Below are 20,947 nucleotides of genomic sequence, written 5' to 3'. Positions count from 1 at the left end.
AGAAAATGATCTAGTTTCATTCTTCTGCATGTTGCTGTCCAGTTCTCCCAACACCATCTGTTAAAAAGGCTGTCTTTTTTCCATTGGATATTCTTTCCTGCTTTGTCAAAGATCAGTTGGCTGTATACTTTTGGGTCCACTTCTGAGTTCTCAATTCTGTTCCATTGGTCTATGGGTCTGTTTTTGGGGAACGCACAGTTTTTAAAAAGCCCTTTGTGGGGTGCCTGGGTGGCTAAGTTGGTTAAACGTCCGACTTTGGCTCAGGTCATGATCTCATGGTTCATGGGTTCGAGCCCCGCATCGGGCTCTGTGCTGACAGCTAGCTCAGGAGCCTGGAGCCTGTTTCAGTTTCTGTGTCTCCCTCTCTCTCTGACCATCCCCTGGTCATGCTGTTTCTTTCTCTCTCTCTCTCTCTGTCTCTCTCTCTCTCAGAAATAAATAAAAAACATTAAAAAATAAAAAATAAAAATAAAATTTTTTTAAAAAGCCCTTTGCATTGCTCCTCAGGGAAAACTCTAAGAAGTACCAAACTAGATGGTCTCTGAGGGTCATTTCCACTCTAGTGTTCTGGTGACAAACACAAGAAAGTGAGGCTAGTCAAACCCATCCCTCCTCCACCTGCCTCATCCTGCTCCCGGGAAGCTAAGGATGTCTGAGCATCAGAGCACTCTTCCCAAGCCTTCTGTTTAGAAACTTAGAGCAAAGTCCCCAGGACACCAAGCCTTGGGATGAGACCTACAATATCTCACTTATACCTCCTTCTGCCCGTTCCCAGAATCCCAGTTGCAATTAGTCCTTTTATACCAAACACTCTAGTCTGTCTCTTCATTCATCCACCAAACATTTATTAAGTACTTTCCATGGGCTGGGCCACGGCACGGCCTCCAGAGCTTGTACATGCTGCAAATAACATTGAAAGAAATCCATCTTTTATAAAATATCTCTGTCAGGGAAGAATTCGGAATTTTGAGTTTGAGAGAACCAAATCCTAATCCTGCTGACTCTGGAAAATTATTTTGTCTCTCTGAGCCTCAAATTCATCATTGGTAAAATGGGAACATTAATATCTATGAACTAGGTTGCTGTGAAAATCAGAGATGATGTGGCATAGTAAGGGACACAGGAAATGGTTGCCAACTAGGAAACGGCTGGCTTCCTACTCCTGGAGCTATTAATATATTCACATTCCTCTGTTTGACTTTCAGAGGCTTTCTCACCTAGTCCTAGTTAATGTCTCAACTCTTCTCTTCCAGTTGGCAAGACCCCCCGTAAGAGGACCCTGGTGATGCTACCATGAATCCTTAGCAGGCAGTATTGTGCATTAGAAAGAGCAGAGGTCAATAATGACTGAGGAGACTGAGAAGCAAAACTCACTGTATAACTTTGACCAAAACATGTAGCATCTCTGAGAATCTGTCTCCTCATCTGTAAAATAGATATCACCACCTACCTCATAAGATTCAATGGCAAGACCAATTAAAAAAGAGACAAAGGGGGGGGCGTCTGGGTGGCTCAGTCGGTTGAGTGTTGAGTGTACGACTTTGGCTCAGGTCATGATCTTGCAGTTCGTGGGTTCGAACCCTGCGTCAGGCTCTGTGCTGGCATCTCAGAGCCTGGAGCCTGTTTCGGATTCTGTGTCTCTCTCTCTCTGACCCTCCTCTGCTCATGCTGTCTATCTCTCTCAGAAATAAATTTAAAAAACATTTAAAAAAAATAGACAAAGGACCTGAGTGGATACATATACTCAGGCTCATTGCAGGAGCCCATTTCATACTCAGTACAGGGTCACAGGTGAGTCCTGATGCCTAATATGCTAGGACTAAGAGTCTTTCTCCAATATTCAGATAAATGAATATATTAACTATCTGAGAAGAAAAAAATGGCCTCCATTTATTAAGCATTTACTATATGCCAGGTATTGTGCTAGGAACTTTACAACTGTTTTCCTCCCAAGAACCTTATTAGGCTGTTGTTATTATTATTCCTAGAGTTACTTAATGAAGAAACCATGACTTACAGAGTTGTGTAGCTTGTTTCAGGTCACAATGATATTCAATGACTGAGCTGCTCTGTTTAATTCCGAGGCTTATACTCTTTTCTCTATGTGATTACATGACATCATTATTCCTTTTATCTGTATGTTACTCGTCCTTTATAACTCAAGCAGCCTGATCTTCACTGATCTCCTTTTCCTTTATGCATTTGAGTAATGCCTAGTCTATATCTAATTAGTTAACATTCTCTTTTTAGTCTTAAATGCTCTCAGTTGTCTCTCATGTATATTCTCGAACATGGTAGGTGCTCAATAAATACTTCCTTAGTGAGTGGATGTTGGAGTTTGTCTCCCTAAGCAGAAAACAGGTTCTTGAAGGAATAGATACTAAGTCTTATACATCTTTTTATCCTTCATATAAAGAAGGCACCCATGGTCATCTAGGTTGGCCTATGGATGGAATACCAGACCCCACTTGAAAACGGTTCTCACAGACACCATGTTCTCTGCCCATGGACTGGAAAGTTTCTCCTTAACAACAGGACTCTGCTTATCTCATTATTACCTTCTACTAGGAGCTCAGAAAAAGCTTGAAGAAGTAAAGGGAACACTGTGCCTACACTTACTCTACTGAAGGCACATCAAAAGCAGCCTTCCCCCAAGGACCCCAAACTCATCTTCTCTTACCCCATGAAAGGGAAGCAGGAGAGCAGAAAGGTTGGTCTGGAACTTCAAGAAGGCAGGTTGTTGACCCTGCCTGTGGTGCTAGGCAGTGTGGCATCCTCTCTGGTCCAGGACCCCTTCTTTGAGCACAGACCCAGGAGGAGCTTTCCAGAGCCCACATGTCACCTTCATACCATCAAATTCAAAGAGCAGGGCAAACTTAAGAATGTGTTACTCTGCTGTCTATAGACCCGTCAGCACTCTGTTTGACCCTCCTCTTCTTCCCATCTCATCTAACTCTCATGGCAGTAACACCTCACAGCTATCTAGAGTCCCTCTCAGGTGGTCAATCATTACTCTGAGCTTAAACCTCCCCCCACTGCCCTGGCTTTGCCCCCATCCCAAGGAAAGCAGAATTCTTTCAGCTCCAGGGGTCCTCCAGGCAGGGCTAGCAACAAGAGGACAAGCCTGCCCGCTCTGCCTTTCAGCCACTTATGCTACTCGGTTGGCCAAACTTGGTCCCTCTGTGCTCCCCATCTCTACACCTGCTTGCCTCTCCTCTGCCTTTTCTTCAAAATGTTAAAAACTCGCAATAAAAAACAAATACAAAATGCTGTAATTAATAGCCAATTCCAAGCCAACCCAGCATCTCTACTAATAAACCTCAACACTTGCAAAAAGAACAATAAATTCTGCCTCTCTCTGGTTCTGAGGTGGTCTCTTTTATATCCTTCCGTGTGTGTGTATGTATGTGGGTAAGTGTGTCTACATATATATTTATTTTCCTTTATTTCCCATCCAGGGAGGGGCAGAATAATGAACTGCGTGCGTCAGGGAAGATGAATCTGAGATACTAGGGAGCAGTGCAGTAAAAAGATTAAAGTGTTATTATTGTTGTTTTTTTTTCCCCTATGGTCCATTGTGACAGCTCGACCGTCATCTGTAAAAAATGTCTCAGCGAGAGATAATCATCGGAAACTCAATAAAGCGTCAGGGGGAGCCTCAGCCCCCATCAATCACTGGGTGCCTGGAAAATTTCAGCCTTCTGTCTCCCTTCCTGCTATCCATATAAATGTCTCTAATATATTTTGTGTGGTGTGTGGGACCCATCCCTGATTTGGAACTTTTGATGAAAAAATATTTATACACAAAATATGTAAATCAGTTAAAAATCACAAGACTAGTCCTTTACCATCTCATCCCACTTTTCCTTATTTTTATAAATGTATTAAATTTATTCTTTTTAACAAAACATGTCAACTAGTCTATCTCCCTCTCCTTGTCAAACATATACAAATACATGTATAGGTTTAGAGAGCTAAAAGGAGGAGAACAATTAACCTAACTGGCTGATACACTTCATCTTGAAGTTGACTAACAGACGTGATGGACTGATAGTGCAATGTCCATCCTGGTGACTCTATAGTGGCTGGCACTGCTGAGAAATGAGATGTAGAACTGCTGGCCCTGGAGGAGTGACAAGGCTGTGACATTGATGAGGAAGAGGCAGGGACATTATTAAAAATAATAACTTGCCCAGATAGCTTTTGGCCTGGCAGATTCCCAAGCCTTCTAAGACTCTGAACAAGCAGAGGTTCTGGGCTAAGTGTGGGACACACAGAGGCTGCTCTGGTTGCTGGGTTCTGTATAAGGACAGGAGACAGTTCTGCTGGCATTTGGCTGCATCCCTCTGCCTCAGTTTCCTTTAGTGCTACATCACAGGGTTGCTGTGGGCACACAGCATCAGTCAGTGTTACCTGCTGCTGCAGCCATCTCATCGCCATTATCTTATTATTACCTCCCTTTGCTTCTCCACCCTGGAAGGGATCAGTTCCTGTGGTGCCCTCTCCTCTAGAACCATCAAGGTTCTTCTCTGTCTAAAGGATAAAGTCTAAGCATCTAGATCTGGTCCCAGTCTACTAATGCCACATCTTTATCGTTCACTACTCTTCAAAATAAACCTGCTGTATGGATGCTTCACCATGTTAAGTTCACTTAATAGCCTAAAACACATTTTTCTATTTCTCAGTGTTTTGGATAGAATACACCCCTTCACACCCAACTGCTTCCACCTATAGGCCATAAAACCTTCTTATACTTTGGGGCTCGAATACCATTTTATTTCCTTGACTGCTTCAACCAGAGATTCTCTTCTTTGAGCTCTGATAGTCCTTAGTATCTGTACCTCTGAAAGGACACTTGTCAAAAACTGTCTTGATCCAATCTTCAATCTTTATTATTACTATCTACTTTCTTGGTAGTACCTCACACATTTGCACAATGCTTCATATTTTCTCCAGTGCTTTCATAAGTACTTCAATGTGAACTATAGAATAAACCAATAGTGTAGGAAATATTCTTTTCTATAGATGAAAAAAATCAAGGCTCAGAGAAATAAAGGGAAATGCCCAAAGTAACACAGTTAGGTGATGGCCAAGCCACTCCTCAGACTCTAAATGTTTGGCTCTTTATAGACAACAGTTTGCTACCACTGAATAGCATTTGGAAGCCCATGTCAAAGATTGTGAATAAAGTACTATAAGAGTATGACGAGGATAATGATGATGATATAAAAACAGAAGTTTACATTAGTGGAACTCCTTCTATGTTCTAGGTTTTAAAGGCTAGGGATAAATATACTATCTCTAACTCTTCTGGCAACCTTTACTTTATAAATAAGGAGACAGCCCTCTGAGAGGTACAAAAGAGTGCTGCAGGTGTCATAGCTATTACGTGTTCTGTACTTATGGCACACAGCCTCCCTACGAGTGAAGCTAAAAGTGGCAAAATAAGGTCTCTTCCAGGGAGAAGGTCCAGATGAGTTTTTAACAGCAGTTCAAGCCCAATGCCAGAATGAACATCTGTAGTCTAATCCTGCTGCTTAAAGACTGGGGACCTGTTAGAAATACAAAATCTTAGTTCCCACTCTAGAGCCACTGAATCAGAATTTCTGGGGACGGGGCCCAGGAATCCGTCTTAACAAGCTCTCTAGGTGATTCTTAATGGCAATAAGATCCCAATGTTGGGATCCTTGGGAGCCTTATTATTTCCATCTAAATTTGTCTTCTCCAAGGGGATACATTCTCTCTGCTGACCCTAGGGAGTGCTGGGTACACAGTGGGTGCTGGGTGGTTAACTTATACTGAATAGATGAGCTATGGTGAGACAACTCCCTGGTACGTCCTGGGGAGGGGGAGAAATGTCATAGAGAGCCGTTCCATTACCGCCAGTGGGAACTCCTAGCCATCTCCTGAACTCCAGGGCACTTGTCCACTGGTTTGTGATGCGCCAGCTTGCACTGTCCTGTCCCCCATCTGAAGACACAGAGATGGGGAGGTCAGCTAGAGCAGGCCAGGGCCTACAACCCCTAGGGCTGTGGGAAGGGGACCACCCAGGCTATTAGGGTTAGCCTTGGGAGGTATGGCCTGGCAAGTCTAACCCCATAAGGGTCCTATGCCAACCCAGCTTCTGCACGACTCATCTTTATTCAGCCACCACTTGGAGCTGAGAAGAGAAGTTGATTTATATCCTGTTCTGGCCATGTTTCTGCCGTGTTTTATTGTTTTAATTGTACATATGAGAGGCGCTCAGGGTGCTCGCTTTGCATTTCTGACAGCCCCAGACACCCAATGTTTATAACAGTTACTTACAAGCAGCCTGCGGCATCCCTGGCTGGGCGACTTGTTTACTGTTACCCTTAATTTATTGCCTCCTCCACCTGAGGATTGGGACCCATCACCCATCAGCCAGCCACAAGTGGAACTCTGGAGTGAGCATGGGTGGGGGAGCAAGGCACTGAATGGAATGTGGTCAAGATCAGGGAATGAGTTGGTAGAGAAGCAGCGGTGACTTCCACATTCCCCTCCACATTTGTCCCCTCTATGTGCCTTTGTTCAAGCTGTGTCCCTTGCTTAGAATATCCTTTCTTTTTTCTCTACCTTTCTACCCTCCAAAGCCCAGCTCAAATCCTACTTCTAAGTACATTACCTGCTCTGATGATGAGCCTGGAGTTTCTAGAACCTTAGAAATCACATGGCTGACAGGGGCCTTGGAGGCCATATTGTCCAATGACCCAGGGCAAGAATCCCCTGTCCAGAATCCCTGATAGGCAGACATCTAGCCTCTGTAAATGCCTCTTGAGTGCTGAGTTGCTCAGTACCACCAAGGAAGGTTTGCATGGAGTCAAAACCCACCTAAGTAGGGAGGTTCTTCATCAAATGACATTATCCTTTACACTATGCTTTACTTATCTCTAATCATCCTAACAGCCCTGTAAGATGAGTATTATTATCCCTATGTTAGGAGAAAACTGAAATTCAAGAGCCTTAAGTCACTTGCTCAAGACCATACAGCTTGTAAGTAACAGAACTTAGACAAACAGAGCTCAGATAACTGCCTGGCACCAAAGTCTGACCTTTCTCCAGGATGCCATTATGCCTCTGAAGATGCCACTGTTGAGGGCTAACGACAATGGACAGAACAGTCAGACCAGCATGGTTTCTATGCCAAGCACTCCTGTATCACTTGGCACCAGCAGTCCTGCCCTCTGCCCAGAAACACCAACTCTGACAAAGGTGGGAAATACTGTAATGTGCCCGACTGAGCAGACTTCTTGCCAAGGAGCAACAGCCATATGTAAAACAGGAGAAGGGTTTCACTAGGAATGGGGCAACCTATGATGAAGTCTCAGAAAGGAGGTCACAGAAGTTTCTTTCCTTTCCAGACTGTGCCTGTTCTGAGCAGGCAGAACAGAGATGCAGCCTCTCTGAGAGAAAACAAGGTAACTTCTCTGATACCTTTGGTCCCCTTGTTTGGATCCTCTTTCCTCCTCACATTTTAGGTACGAGTATCTTGAGTAATGGGCTTGCCCCTCACCTCTTACCTTAACTCTTTCCCTTGGACAATTGTAGTCACATCCACTGCAGTCCCTACCAAGTAAACACTGGTGGTTCCTACATTCCTATCTTCTGCCAGAGTTCTCCTTTGAGCTCCAGACCCCCCCCCCCCCCACCTGACTGTTCGCCCAAATCAGAAATCAGGACGTCACCATGGATGTCTCTTTTTCCATCAATTTCCACATTCTGCTAAGAACTCAACCTCCTACTATGTTGTTAATATCTACTTTCTCCATTCCCAAAGATCACTTTTAGGAATCCCCAGAAATTATTAAGTGCATTTCTGGAGAGAGGAGCATAGCTTCTCATCCAACTCTCGAAGGGGCCCATCATCCCTTAAAGGTCAAGAGCCATTGCTACTCACTCCCCTCCAACTTCATCCCCCACCCATCAGAATGATCCACCTAAGCAAACATAAACTGAGCATCCCTTTAATGGCCTTCAGCAAACAGTGTGAGCACCCCAGAACTGTCCTACAATGTTCTTCTCATGTGGAACCCTGCTTCCCTCTCTAGTTTTACTTCTTGTTATTCTTTTAGCACTGTGGCAGATGAGTCCACCTGCTGTCACCCACCCACCCCATGTCTCTGCATGTGTTGTTCTTCTGCCAGGAAGATTCATCCCTCTTAGTCTGCCTGGCAATCTCCCACTCATACTAAAGACCAATTCAAAGTGTCTTACACTATAACTTCCCTGATGCCAGCCTCCCTCAGGTGGAGCTCATCACTGCCTTTATCAGTGCTATCTATATTGTTTGTACATCTACCTTTGCATTTATCACTCTGTATTGTGATGTCTTGTTGATAGGTATGTCTTCTCACTTGACAGAGAGCACTGTTGAGTGGCTACACCATGTATACTCATTTCTACATTCCCAGCATCTGGCAGAGTGCCTGACACTTAGTAAATGCTGCTGAATTATAAAGAAATAAAACTAATAAGCAATTACAACCGTAGAGCACTTTACAATTCACACATCATATACTTTATTTATCTCTTGATGTTCACAGTACTGATAAGATAGAAAAAGGATCTATTACTAGGGTTTAGAGAGAGCCTTCCAAGGTCACAAACTATAACTCACCACCTCCTTTCAGTACTGAGCACAGTACAAGACCCACGGAAATTCTATTAGAAATTTAGTAAATTTGATGGACTTGGCATAGCCTCTGCTCCAATAGTGAATGACCATCCAACTTGAGCTTTTGACTTTCCTTCGGATTTGCACAGACACACTCTGGGGAAGGGGCTCACTCTTCTTAGTCTAGCCTCTTTGTACATCCCATAAGTCAGGTAACCACCTGTGAAAAAGTATGTCCAATCCAAAGGAAATAGAACCACAAGATTCCTTCATTTTTGTCTGCTTCATCAATGATAATGACCCAGAACTAGGTACAGTAGGCAATAAATATTGGCTGAATGGATGAAAGAATGAGATATCTTTAAATGAAGAAAGAAAGAAAATCTAGTTAAGAAGGAGCTAAAGGCTTGGTAAAGAGAAGGGACAGCCCTGGATGATTCTAAAGGACTATCACTTTTCAGGACTTAGTGTACATGAAGTTGAAGGGGAGACCACATTCAAACTGATATGCCAGGGAAAATTGGATAAGCTGCTGGAAAACTGTGGCAAGCAATGATGCAGTCTGGAATTTAACAACAACAACAAAAAAGTGCAAAGACAGGCACATCCTGCAAGCTACAAGAGTGGTGAGTTCATCAATGATTCTGACAAAATTCTAGTATGTTTTTGTTTTTTAATGGTTCTTAAACACTTAGGTAATTAATGGGTATCAGTATGGGCTCCCTATGGACAAAATAAGACAATGCCAGAATAACTTAGTATCTTTTTAGGAAAGGGTTACTGGGGTGGGGGTAGGGGGTAGGGGGTGGGGAATGACAAATGCTAAACATATTTTTATTTTAGCAAGAAATCTAAGAAAATCTCTTAAAATTCTGTTGGCAGCATGAGAAATGAAGTATGGTGGATACAGTTGTGAATGCTGAATAATGCTTCAAAATTGTTCTGATTACATGGTCCAAGGCTCTGTACTGAATGGACTTATGAACATTTAAACCAAAGACTAGCATACAAAGTACATGATGGCAGTGGTCCTGTCTGTCTAATCCGCCAATGCCTAGAACAGTGCCTGTTAAATAGGAATGTCATATGCATCCATAGAAAGCCTACTCACTAAATGTGCAGATCATATAAAATAAGAAGAGATATTTAACATTTTAATCTTTATTTCATAAGGAATATAATAGCCTTTTCCAATATTTTTGTTGTTTATCCACCTACCTATATAGAATGCAGGCTGGCTAGTGTAAGAGTTAAAAATTCAAAGGAGGCAAGCAGGCAGGAAAACAGAAAGGAAGAAAGGAAGGAAGAAAGAAAGGAAGAAAAAGAAGAGAAGTAAAGAAAAAGGAGGGAAGGAAGCAAGAAAATATCTACAACAGATAGCAAACTACAGCCTACGGGCCAAATCCAGCCTATTGCCTATTTTGTAAATAAAGTTCTACTGCCTCAGGTCCATGCACATTTGTTTGTGTGTTGTCTATTACTTCTTCAACACTATAGTTGCCAACCTGAGGAGTCACAACTGAGGCCCACAAAGCTTAAAAGCCACGATACAGCTCTTTCCAGCAAAAGTATGCCAACTACTGATCTAGAATGCTGGATGTGAGCATCAATCTGGAAATAACAAAGACATAAAACTTGAATGCAGGGGTTGGGGACTGGTGTGAAAGCAAAGGTTAGACTACATGGCTTCACAGCTCTGAGAGTCTATGAAGTCAAAAGTAATGACTGAACTCTGCTGGAATCCTGAGAACAGGTGAGAGGATGCTCATTCAAACAATCCCTTCCCTTCCACCTGGCTCTGCCCTCTGTTCTTCCTTGCTTTCTGGTGAGAGCACCTGGACAGAAGACAGAGCTGAGGACAGTAATGCTGTGTTTGAGTAAAGAGACGGCAGCCCACAAGGCAAGTCTCCACATATTAAGCTGCAAATATAGGGCAAGTTTAGTACTCATGAAATTTTCCTCTGAAACATAAAGTGAACATAATTCCTCCAGCTCAGTAAGGAATCCAATGAGGCACAGGTCACGGCCTACACATGGAACTGTCAGCTGAGGAGGAGAGAACAGACATATGGGCAGATGAGAGTTCAAATAACCATATAAAAGGCCTAGATTTAGAGAACATTCAAAAGAACAGCTGAGGGCAGGTTGCAATTATTGCCGAGGACAGGAAAGGCTTTGTGGAGGGTCTAGCTGTAGCAGTGGAGCTTGGCACAAGGAGCAGGTTTCGAGAGGCAGAGAGGCAGGGGGAGGGCAACTCCATACTTCACCAGGGCAGCAATGCTCTGATGCTCTTGACATTGCTCTCATGCTGCTGATTTGAGAAACCTTGCTGGGGTAGCAATGACCCCTCTGCTCTGGGCTACCAGAGCTATGTCAGTCTGGAAGCCTCACTGCCAGCTCTGAGAGCTGAGTGCACCGCTCCCCTCACTGGATGTCTGTCCAGCCAGTGTGGTTGGCTGTCCTCTGGGCGTCACTGCCAACCCTAAAGCAGCATTGCTCAGCTGCCCTGATGCTGGGAAACGCAGGTATCTCAGCCTCTGTGAGCAACACAGGATAACAGACGGGGGGTAGGGGGGGCGGTCTGAACCAGCAAAAGGAAAGAAGTAAAATACTCATTTCTGCTTATAGCCAAAGGAACCCATCCTCTTCTAGACCTCACTTTCGAAGAACTACTCACCAAAGACAACAAAGACTGACTTCCCCAACTACCCTCCTACAGACATTGTGACCAAACCCTGCTATAGGTGCACATTACCTCTTTCTTCTGAAGTCCAAACAACCCACATAACACTTTCTGGAGGCACTTATGACCACTCCCTTTTGTAAACACAGACATCAAGGCACAGAGAAGGTCCACATTTGTTCTGGGTCATAATGGCAAATTGAGGGGCCAGTCCCAGAGAAAGGATTGCATTTTGTATATAGAAGGCAGCGGGGGGTAGAGGGGAGCAGTATTCTGAGAAGTACTGAGGGACTTCTGAGTTGGAGGAAACCAGTGAGGCTGCTTTCTAGTTCTGGGGCAGGGATGAGGCAGGGTAAGTCTGCAGGAAGAAGAGGAACAAAGCCACATTCCATGCAGTTGCCTTAATTATTTTATGAAAACCTGCTCCATTGTCCACTCCTCTGAGGCTCCATGAGCTGAGGCGCTTTCAGGACACCAGGTAAAAAGTACCCCCGACTCTCTGCTCTGGTCATGAAGTCAGGCCTCTATCATATTCCCCAAGACTTTTGGAGGGACATAAAGTATACAGCCAGAAGGGACTGTGAAGGGCATCTATTCCAAGTCTTTTGTGTTATCCATGAGTTTCCAGAGGATAAGGCACTTGCAGACTCTCACTCTGAGTTGCTGGTAGAGCTGGCACAGAGCAAGATTGCCTGGAAGCCAAAGGGAGGAGAGTGCTCAGAACAGCAGGGGAGTCTATGCTTACCTTCCAAAGAATGGATTCCCTGCTCCTTGGCAGTCTTGTAAACACTGCTGAAATCATCCCCAAGGTTTGGGTCAGCACCAGCAGCAAGGAGGACCTGCACCACACTGAAAGAAATCAGAAAGACAGAAGTTTCAAAAGCTGGAAAAGCCTAGGTAGTAGAGTCTCAGATTCTGACACGTTTGGGGATTGGATCTGATTCTGTTCAAGTGAGTGGTACAGGGGAAAGAACATGACCTCTGCCAGTGTGGAAGTCAAGGGTAGGAACCTCTGAGACTTCCTAGCTGAGAGGCTGTGGCCAAGTTATTTAACACCTTTCTAAGGCCTTTTAGCTTTCCAAAAGTATAAAATACAAAGTATTTATTCAACAATTACTTGTCAAATGCTTATTGTGTTGTAGTCGCTGTGCCCTTGTGGAGCGTATAGTTTTCTGGGAGGACAACAATTTAGCATAAGATTATAACAATGCATGATCAAGGCTATGATGGAAGAAGTGGGAAAACAAGGGCGGGGGATCAAGAAAGGCCTCCCAGAGGATGTGGTATTTAAGGTATTTAAGACTTGAAGGCTAAAGAGCCAGAACTGGGATGGTGAAGTGGGAGGACTGGATGCGTTTACAGATCCTGGAGGCAAGTGAGCACAGGGCTTCACCTGAAGAAAGCAGGGCTGGAGCAAAAAGTGTAAGGAGGAGAAGCATGGGAAGGGAGGCAGGCTGGCCACTGAAGGGCTTAAGGGGAAGGGACTTGACAACATATGTCTTTTCTCCCCACCTCAAAATACACAGACTTAGAAAAATACATACCATATTGAAATACTAAATTAAAACATCCACCTCCTTAATCTAAATTCCAAGAGTAGCCACTATTCACAGATTGGTATATTTCCTTCCAAACCTCTGCTATTAGAAGAATCACTCCAGTAGCTGTGTGAGAATGGACTAGAGGGAGGAGGACCAGAGGCAGAGGGCTCCTCTGACTCATAGTGAGGTTAAATTATGTAAATTTATAAAGCACCGAGCATAGTATCCTTGACCCAGGAAGGGTGCCGTATATACGTTCACTTCACTTCTACTATGAAATATTCCTGCCAATGCTTTCTTTTTTCCTTAAGAAAAAAAAAGTGCATTCACTACAAAACATTCAGAAGATATAGGTAATTAAAAAGAAGGAAATATTTTATTTTATTATTTTATTTTATTTTTTATTTTTTTACAAATAGTTTATTGTCAAATTAGTTTCCACATAACACCCAGTGCTCATCCCCACAAGTGCCCTCCTCCATGCCCATCCCCCCTCTCCCCCACATCCATCAGTCCTCAGTTTTTGTCAGCATTCAAGAGTCTCTCATGGTTTGCCTCTCTCTCTTTTCCCCACCATTTCCACCCTTCTTCTCCCCCTTGTTCCTCCGTTAAGTTCCTCCTAATCCTCCTATACGTGCAAACATATGATATTTGTCCTTCTCTGCCTGACTTATTTGCTCAGCATAACACCCTCAAGGTCCATCCATGTTGCTACACATGGCCAGATTTCATTGTTTCTCATTGCCATGTAGTATTCCATGGTATAGATAAACCACATCTTTTTGATCCATTCGTCCGATGGTGGACACTTAGGCTCTTTCCATGTTTTAGCTATTGTGGAGAGTGCTGCTATGAACATTGGGGTACATGTGCTCCTATGCATTAGCAGGAAATATTTTAGAATATGTAACAGGGGCACCTGGGTGGCTCAGTCAGTTAAGCATCCAACTCTCGATTTTTGTCTCAGGTCATGATCTCATGGTTCGTGGGACTGAGCCTTACATCAGGCTCTGTGTTGACAGCATGGAACCTATCTGGGATTCTCTCTCTCTCTGCCTCTCTCCCCTGCTTATGTGCACTGGCTCTCTCTAATAAACTTGAAAAATAGGTTTTAAAAAAGGGAATATATAACATCCAGTTTTTTCAATGCATGTATGTTTTTATTTACAAAAATAAGATCATACATAAACTTTCTCCGAGCACACACACACATTTCCATGTTTTAAATATTTGTCTACCACATTGTTTTTAATGGCTGTACAGTGTCCTACTATAACACTGTTGTATATTTTATTTAGCCAATCTTCTATTGTAAAATATTAGATTATTTTTAATATTTCAATAACACATGTCTGATTATTTCCTTTGGCTAAATTCCTAGGAGATGAAGTCCTAGGTCAAAAGTTTAAGCCTTTTTAAGGGTTTTGATAAATATCACTAAACTGAATTTCACTTTGGTGAAATTTTTATTTTTATTAGCAAAGGAAGAAGAATTGAGAGTAACTGTTGGGCCTTCCTTTCTCCAAAATAGGGTGTTTTTTTTTCTTTATCACATGTCAATCTGGTAAAGAGAAATGGAATCACACTGCCGTTTCAACTTGCATTTCTTTGATTACTAAAGAGGTTAGACTTAAAAAAATATGTAGTTTAGGGGGCACCTGGGTGGCCCAGTGGGTTGAGCGTCTGGTCATGATCTTATGATACATGGGTTTGAGCCCCATGTCAGGCTCTGTGCTGACAGCTCAGAGCCTGGAGCCTGCTTCAGAACTCCGTCTCTCGTTCTATGCCCCTCCCCCGCTTTGCCCTATGTCTTCCTCTCTCAAAAATAAACATTAAAAAAAATGTTTAGTAGTTGTGTTTCTTTTTTCATGAATCACAACAGTTGACTTTATTTTTTTGAAAATAATGTCCTTTGACAATTTTTCTCTTAGTATGTTAATCTTTTGCTTACTGGCCTTCAGAAGAGTTAATGCCTTTGAAGGTATAAGTAAGCATTTCAAAAAATTACTCTAATTATTATAAATATTAAAAAATCAAACAGTAGTTTTAGTTTTTCTCTTCTTAGTTTTTCAGTATCTGTAACCAGCAGTAGTGTTGATGGTTTTCCCTGTACCAACTGGCTTGAATTTCATTACCTTCAATAGGCAAAGCTTGGCTAAATTACTTGCTGTATGAATGAATGAATTTTAGTAATTCCCATGTCCACAGACACACATTCCTCACAGACAGATAAAAAAATTAGATGTCATCTCCCAGGTAGCTGAGGTGCTTCTACAACTGATCTAGCATCATCAGGTTGCCTCAGCTGTCTATTCACCTTACCTAAAAGGATCTTAAGAATTACCTTTCACAGGTAACCCTTGCAGGATATGGATTATAATCCCAAAGAGAAATGAGAAGTGTCTGTAAATAGCTAAAATCCATGTCTAAAACTCGGATACTGAATGCACAGCAGAGTCTGTCAGGTTCTCACTTGGAGACATATTTGCTCTTAGTTTACACATAAGTGGGATAAGACTGTTTCCCAGAAGATTAAAAGTCAAGAGGGTACAAAAAATCTGTTATACATAGGTAAACCAATTGCTGGCAGTGAGAAAAATATATCTGCTAGAAAGGTAGTATGATATAAAGGTTAAGAACACTAGCTTTAAGGGGCGCCTGAGTGGCTCAGTCGGTTAAGCACCCAAGTCTTGATTTCAGCTCAGGTCATGATCTCATGGTTCATGAGATCGAGCCCGGCATCAGGCTCTGTACTGACAGCACAGAGACTCCCTGGGATTCTCCTTCTCCCCCTCTCTCTGCCCCTCCCCTGCTCTCTTGCGCGCTCTCTCAAAATAAATAAATAACCTTAAAAAAAAAAAAAAGAATATGGCTTTAAAATCTGGGACAATCTGGGGTGCCTGAGTGGCTCACTTGGTTAAGTGTGCAACTTCGGACAAGCCTGGAGCTTGCCTCAGATTCTGTGTCTCCCTCTCTCTCTCTGCCCCACCCTGACTTTCTCTCTCTCACTCTCTCAAAAACAGACATTTAAAAATAAGTAAATAAAATAAAACTTAGGACAATCAGAGCATCAACATGAATAATGGCAGTAATGGATTATAACCCATTGAGTAAAATAAGATTCCATAATTCCATACTGAAAATAAGTTAATGGAGAGAAAGGAAAGCTCTTCCTTGCTGTAGAATGACAACTAATAAATGTAGAAGGAATGATGAGATTAGAACATCATCATTTTGCAATCTCATAATTATCAAGGATAATAAGAGCGTCTGGCTCATACAGCTGTGTTAATACATGTAAAGTGCTTAGAACACCATCTGACATGTAATAAGTGCTCAATGAACTTTGGTTATTATTATTACTATGTACCTGACCTTGTGGTTGGGCTGTGGGGAAGTCAAGAGAAATGTGAATTAAGACACTTAAATTGGGAAGACAGCATGGTATTTTATAAAAAGCACAGAGAGACCTGGGTTTAAATCAAAGTTCTGTCATTTACTGTCTGTGATCCTGGACAAGTTACTCCAGGACTGACACTCCATTTCCTTACCAGAATAATGGAGATAATGATGCCTCTTTTGCTGGTTATGAGAAAGTGTGTAAAACTTCGTAGCACATGGTACATAGAAGAAGCTCCACAAATACAAGCTCTCTTCCATTTCTCCATATAATCTTAGTGATAACAACATGAATTTGGGCCACAGTGGGCACCAGATGTATACCTGACCACCCCTTCCCCCAGGACTCACGCCAACACAGCCCTGTGTTAAGAAGGCAGCTCTTCTATATTCCACACAAGTCAGCTTGTTGTAAAATCCAAGTGAGAAAGGTTTGTCAATCTAAACTCAAAGGGACATAATTTGGTTAATCCTCAGATGCTGTATCCAATCACCATTCAATCACAACCCCTCCCATGGCAGGCTGTCCCTGCAGGCAGCTAGTGTCACTAACTGTGGTAACCTGGGCCTCTCCAGGTTCTGAGTATTGATTCCGTCTGTCCAATTTGTAGGCTGCAAGACGTGTCCAAGCAACCAAGTATGCTGCCCTTGGCCCTGGAGGGCAGACAGTGGTCTGGTAGGATGGAGAGAAGACAGTGACTAGGCTCGGCCCTCAGGTGGCTAACCCAATCAAAGGGAATGGGCAATTCACTTCACAAACTTGGAGGCCAAAGAGGGCAAGCAACTCAGCTAGTGACTCATTCTACAACCTCAGAGAAGACTCTCCTCACTTTTAAAAAACTCAAAAGGCAGCAGTCCCACTCTGGGGTATTGCTAGGACTAAAGGAACTGTGGCTGCTTAGTGGCCAAGAGTGGCACCAAACACCTTGCCAGATGGCTAGGAGGCTTTTGTCCAATGGCCATTTAAGTACTTATGAAGCATCTAATCCAGCGCTCCACAGGGATCAAGCCCTTCTTGGAGAAGCCAGCCCAGATCAGGCCAGAGGGCTACATGACTATGCTTTGGCAATCAAAGCTAGCTTTGACGACCAAAAGAAGTTCCCGGACCTGTGGGCTACTGCAGGACAAAAACAGGCTAGCCGGGTTAGAGAAAGCTAAGGCAAAGCTGATAAGAACAGGCGTAGCAAGTGTCAAAACGTTCAGAGTCAAATTGGCCAGGCCCAGCAAGTGTCAAAACGTTCAGAGTCAAAATAGAACCAAGGGCCAGAGACTAGGCAGCAGAAATGAGGTAGAGAGTCAAAAGCCAGGTCAGATGCTAAGGAATAGGGGCTAAAGGAGAACAGTGGGTCACAAACCAAGTAAGCAGCCAGAAACTAAGGAATATACAGGTCAAAGCAAGGCAAAAGAAGCAGAAACCAGGAACAGCAGTAAGACTTTGGAAATAAAGTGACTTCTGTCTCTTTGATGCTTTTTGCTGAAGCAGAAACAAATCCCCAGGTTCAGAACTGTATTTGGGAAAAGGTAACTTACATGCGGAGATGGTGAGTTGGCCGATCTGGCTGACAAGGGGAGTACAAGTTCAGGAATAAAATGGGAATGTGATGGCATGAAGGGAAGCAGGCACTGCTATTTGAGGTGATCTATTAAAGGACAACTGCAGCCTCCCCTGTTCTCATGCCGGCATACTGGGTGCCGTTTTGTACATTTGGGTTTAGATATTACTGCCTTAAATTTGGATAGCTGGTACCAAATAGACTGTGTTGTATGGGCTAGGCCTTCACAGTCTTAACACCTGGACTAAAGGGGGAAGAATAGATCATTCCATGCACTTAACATTTTTCTACAACAGGAAACATTTCTACTCAAAGAATCTATGTCAACTACTCCCCAGGTTCTCCATAGGCAAGACTTAAGAACAGCAGCAATTCTCTGAGCCAGCTCAGGATTTGGTCTCTGGTAGTCTGTGGAAAGATATGCCTATCAATGCCAGGATTCATCTCAAAGGCTAGAGATAATCTCCAGACTCTATTTCCCTAATTTCGAGATTCAGAGGATGTGTACAGCCCAAGAGGAGAGCAGTTTGTCCTTTGATGACCTGGCTCTAGCAGCAGTACTTTCTTCCTGTGTGCCCATCAGAATCTGTTCTGTTCTTATCTCTGCCCAAGTGAGCTGACTCACCAAAAAGCTGGGCCTTGTGAATGAATACTGAAGGTAAGGGATGTGAGAGTGAACTCTGATCCTAGGCCAAGAGCTGTTTTTCTCTCTGCCTTGTTTCTACTGACTGCTAGTCCAAATATCTATTTTCTTAAGGGTATGGAATGGCTAAGTAGGAGGAAGGCAGTAGTCAAATAATAAGAGCTAACATTTGTGTATACTTACCACACGACACACACTGTTTTGAACACTTCATATATAATAACACATTTAATCTTTACAATGACGCAATGAGGCAGGTTATGCCTTAAGAAAACTGAGGCACTGGTGGTTAAGTAACTTGTCCAAGGTATCATTCAGCTGTAAGGAGTGGAGGTAAGAGTCAAACCAGGGCAGTGTGGCTACAAAGTCCATGTCCTTATTCCTCTACCATGTTGCCCCTCACTTCCCTATAATGACTCCCAGGCAGCTAACAATCTGTGGGAGCACTGTACCTCAAGGCAGGTTTTAGTAGCAAAGCTAGGGTCAGAAATCCCAACAAAGGTATGAACAGTCAATTGCCAAAGGAAGAAACAAACAAAAAAGATTATCATTAAATATATGAGGAGATCCTCAAGCTTATCTGTTATTAGAGAAATGCAAATTAAAACAATGAAATATCACTTTAAATTCAACATATTGGCAACAGTTAGAAAGCTGAAAAATGCCAAGTGTTGGAGAGAACATGGGGTTCTGGGACTGTTTATGTGCTGTCAGGACAGACTGGTGCAGTCATTCTAGAAGCCAAGCTTGTAATACTTTGTCAAATTAAAGTACCTTACTCTATGACCCAGCACTTCTCCTGAATATATATATTCTTACACAGATCCATTAAAGGCAGCATGGAAGATGTTCACCCCAGCATTTTGTGACAGTGGGGAGTTGCAGGCTATCAAGTGTCCACCACTGGGGAATGAGTAAGTTAAATGTGGTAGAGACACATTATCTGATACAGCAGTTAGAAGCAACAGGCTAGATATACATTCGACAACACCACCATGATCTTTTATAAGGGTTGACTCCCTATCCCCTTCTATTAATCATTAACTGAATTTGACCACTTGTTCCAAAAGTTTATTCCTTCAGAAAGTGTCTCAGCTGCAGAAATTCTAATTCCTATGATGATCTAGTGGATCTTGGGGACTAATGGGTTAAGGACCCAGAGAAAACAATGAATTCTCTGAAGTCCACCACAGACAATCAAATGTACCACTACTTCTACTAGGACTGTCCCCCTCTCCTTTAACTGGTTAGTGCTCATCACTTTCAGGGCTCTTCAGTGATAAGGTGACCAATTCACTGAGTCTTGTCTGATCTCCAGCTTGGATCTACGTCCTTCCTATTTGCCTACATAGAATGCAGTATCAACCCCCATGGGTGACCCTGATCATATTGTACCATGACTGCCTGCTTACTTTTATTTACCTTTCCTGCTAGACTGTGAGGCAAGGGTCATGTCTCTACTCTCTTCCCAGTTCCTGGCCCAGTGCCTAGGTCAAAGTGGTCAGTAGATGCTTTCTGAATCAGTGCATGAATAAATGAAGGATGAATAAATAAAATTTTTTTCTGTAAGTTTATTTATTTATTTTGAGAGAGAGAGAGAGAGAGAGAGAGAGAGAGAGAGAGAGAGAATGAGCTAGGAAGGGGCAAAAAGAAAAGGGGACAGAGAATCTGACGCAGGCTCTGTGCTGACAGCAGAGAGCCAGAGGCAAAGCTCAAACTCATGAACTGTGAGATCATGACCTGAGCTGGTTGGACTTAACCTACTGAGCCTCCCAGGCGCCCCCCCAATCCTTATTTTATTTGGTGGGAAGTGGAGAATGGTATGGCGCCCTGCCCAGCCATCTCCTATCTGAGGGTCCAAACCAGGCCCCAGGCAGTTTAGCCTTCCACAAGGCAGTTCCCAGGCAAAGGTAAGGAAATGAATAGGAAAGTGGTCCCTAACTGGTAGCTCCCGGGATTCATGGAACTCCCTTTGGAGCCACAGCCCCCAGGAGGAACATTTTAATTTGCTGATCAGGTTGTAATTAGGTTAGAGGTGGGAGCTTCTGTAGGAAGGTTGGCTCACAACAACCTTGATGAGCTCCTGCTTTCAGGACGATGGGGTGTCACAATGCATGGGAAGATAGTTACATCGATTGATGTTAAGGCTTTCTGCTCTCAGTGGCCGGAGGGGCTTGGGGTTGCCACATTGTTTAGGAAAAAGCGAGGAAACCTGTGGTGTGGGCCGAGGCCTATGCTGGGCCAGACGCGTGTCAAAGACAGCTGGCGAGCAGCTGGAGTTGGTGAAGCAAGAAGGGCAGTGATCCTAGCTCCAGGTCGTCCCCACACAATGTTGAGCTTCAGGAGAAGCTCCTCCAACTCCTCCTCCCTTCTACCCCCCACATCCAAAGCACGGGGTCACTGTGATGAGTGTCACGGGTCCCAAGGAGAAGACAAAGAGTTGACCTATTCTCAACCCAGTGTACACCTCGATGAAGGGAGGAAGCAAAGAGGTCA

At 43.3% G+C, this 20,947-nt stretch overlaps 1 protein-coding gene across 2 annotated transcripts in view; it reads right to left on the bottom strand.

The window, feature by feature from the left end:
* The window catches only part of CLPB (caseinolytic mitochondrial matrix peptidase chaperone subunit B), a 144,193-nt gene that overhangs the window by 81,186 nt on the left and 42,060 nt on the right, over positions 1 to 20,947 (bottom strand). Inside the window, exons 4-5 of one of the 2 annotated variants that reach the window (XM_039252059.1) lie at positions 12,061 to 12,164; positions 5,881 to 5,970 (exon numbers count right to left, since the gene is read on the bottom strand). In XM_039252059.1, the coding sequence (XP_039107990.1) occupies positions 5,881 to 5,970; positions 12,061 to 12,164 (194 nt within the window). The remainder of the gene's footprint in view (positions 1 to 5,880; positions 5,971 to 12,060; positions 12,165 to 20,947) is intronic. The other variant, XM_039252060.1, reaches the window with a different exon arrangement.

Source organism: Hyaena hyaena, unplaced genomic scaffold (genome assembly GCF_003009895.1).
Source record: "Hyaena hyaena isolate Hyena2069 unplaced genomic scaffold, ASM300989v1 scaffold_406, whole genome shotgun sequence".
In the NCBI taxonomy this organism is placed as follows: domain Eukaryota; kingdom Metazoa; phylum Chordata; class Mammalia; order Carnivora; family Hyaenidae; genus Hyaena; species Hyaena hyaena.
The sequence above is the reverse complement of the archived record's forward strand: the minus strand, read 5'-3'. Positions and strand labels throughout refer to the sequence as shown.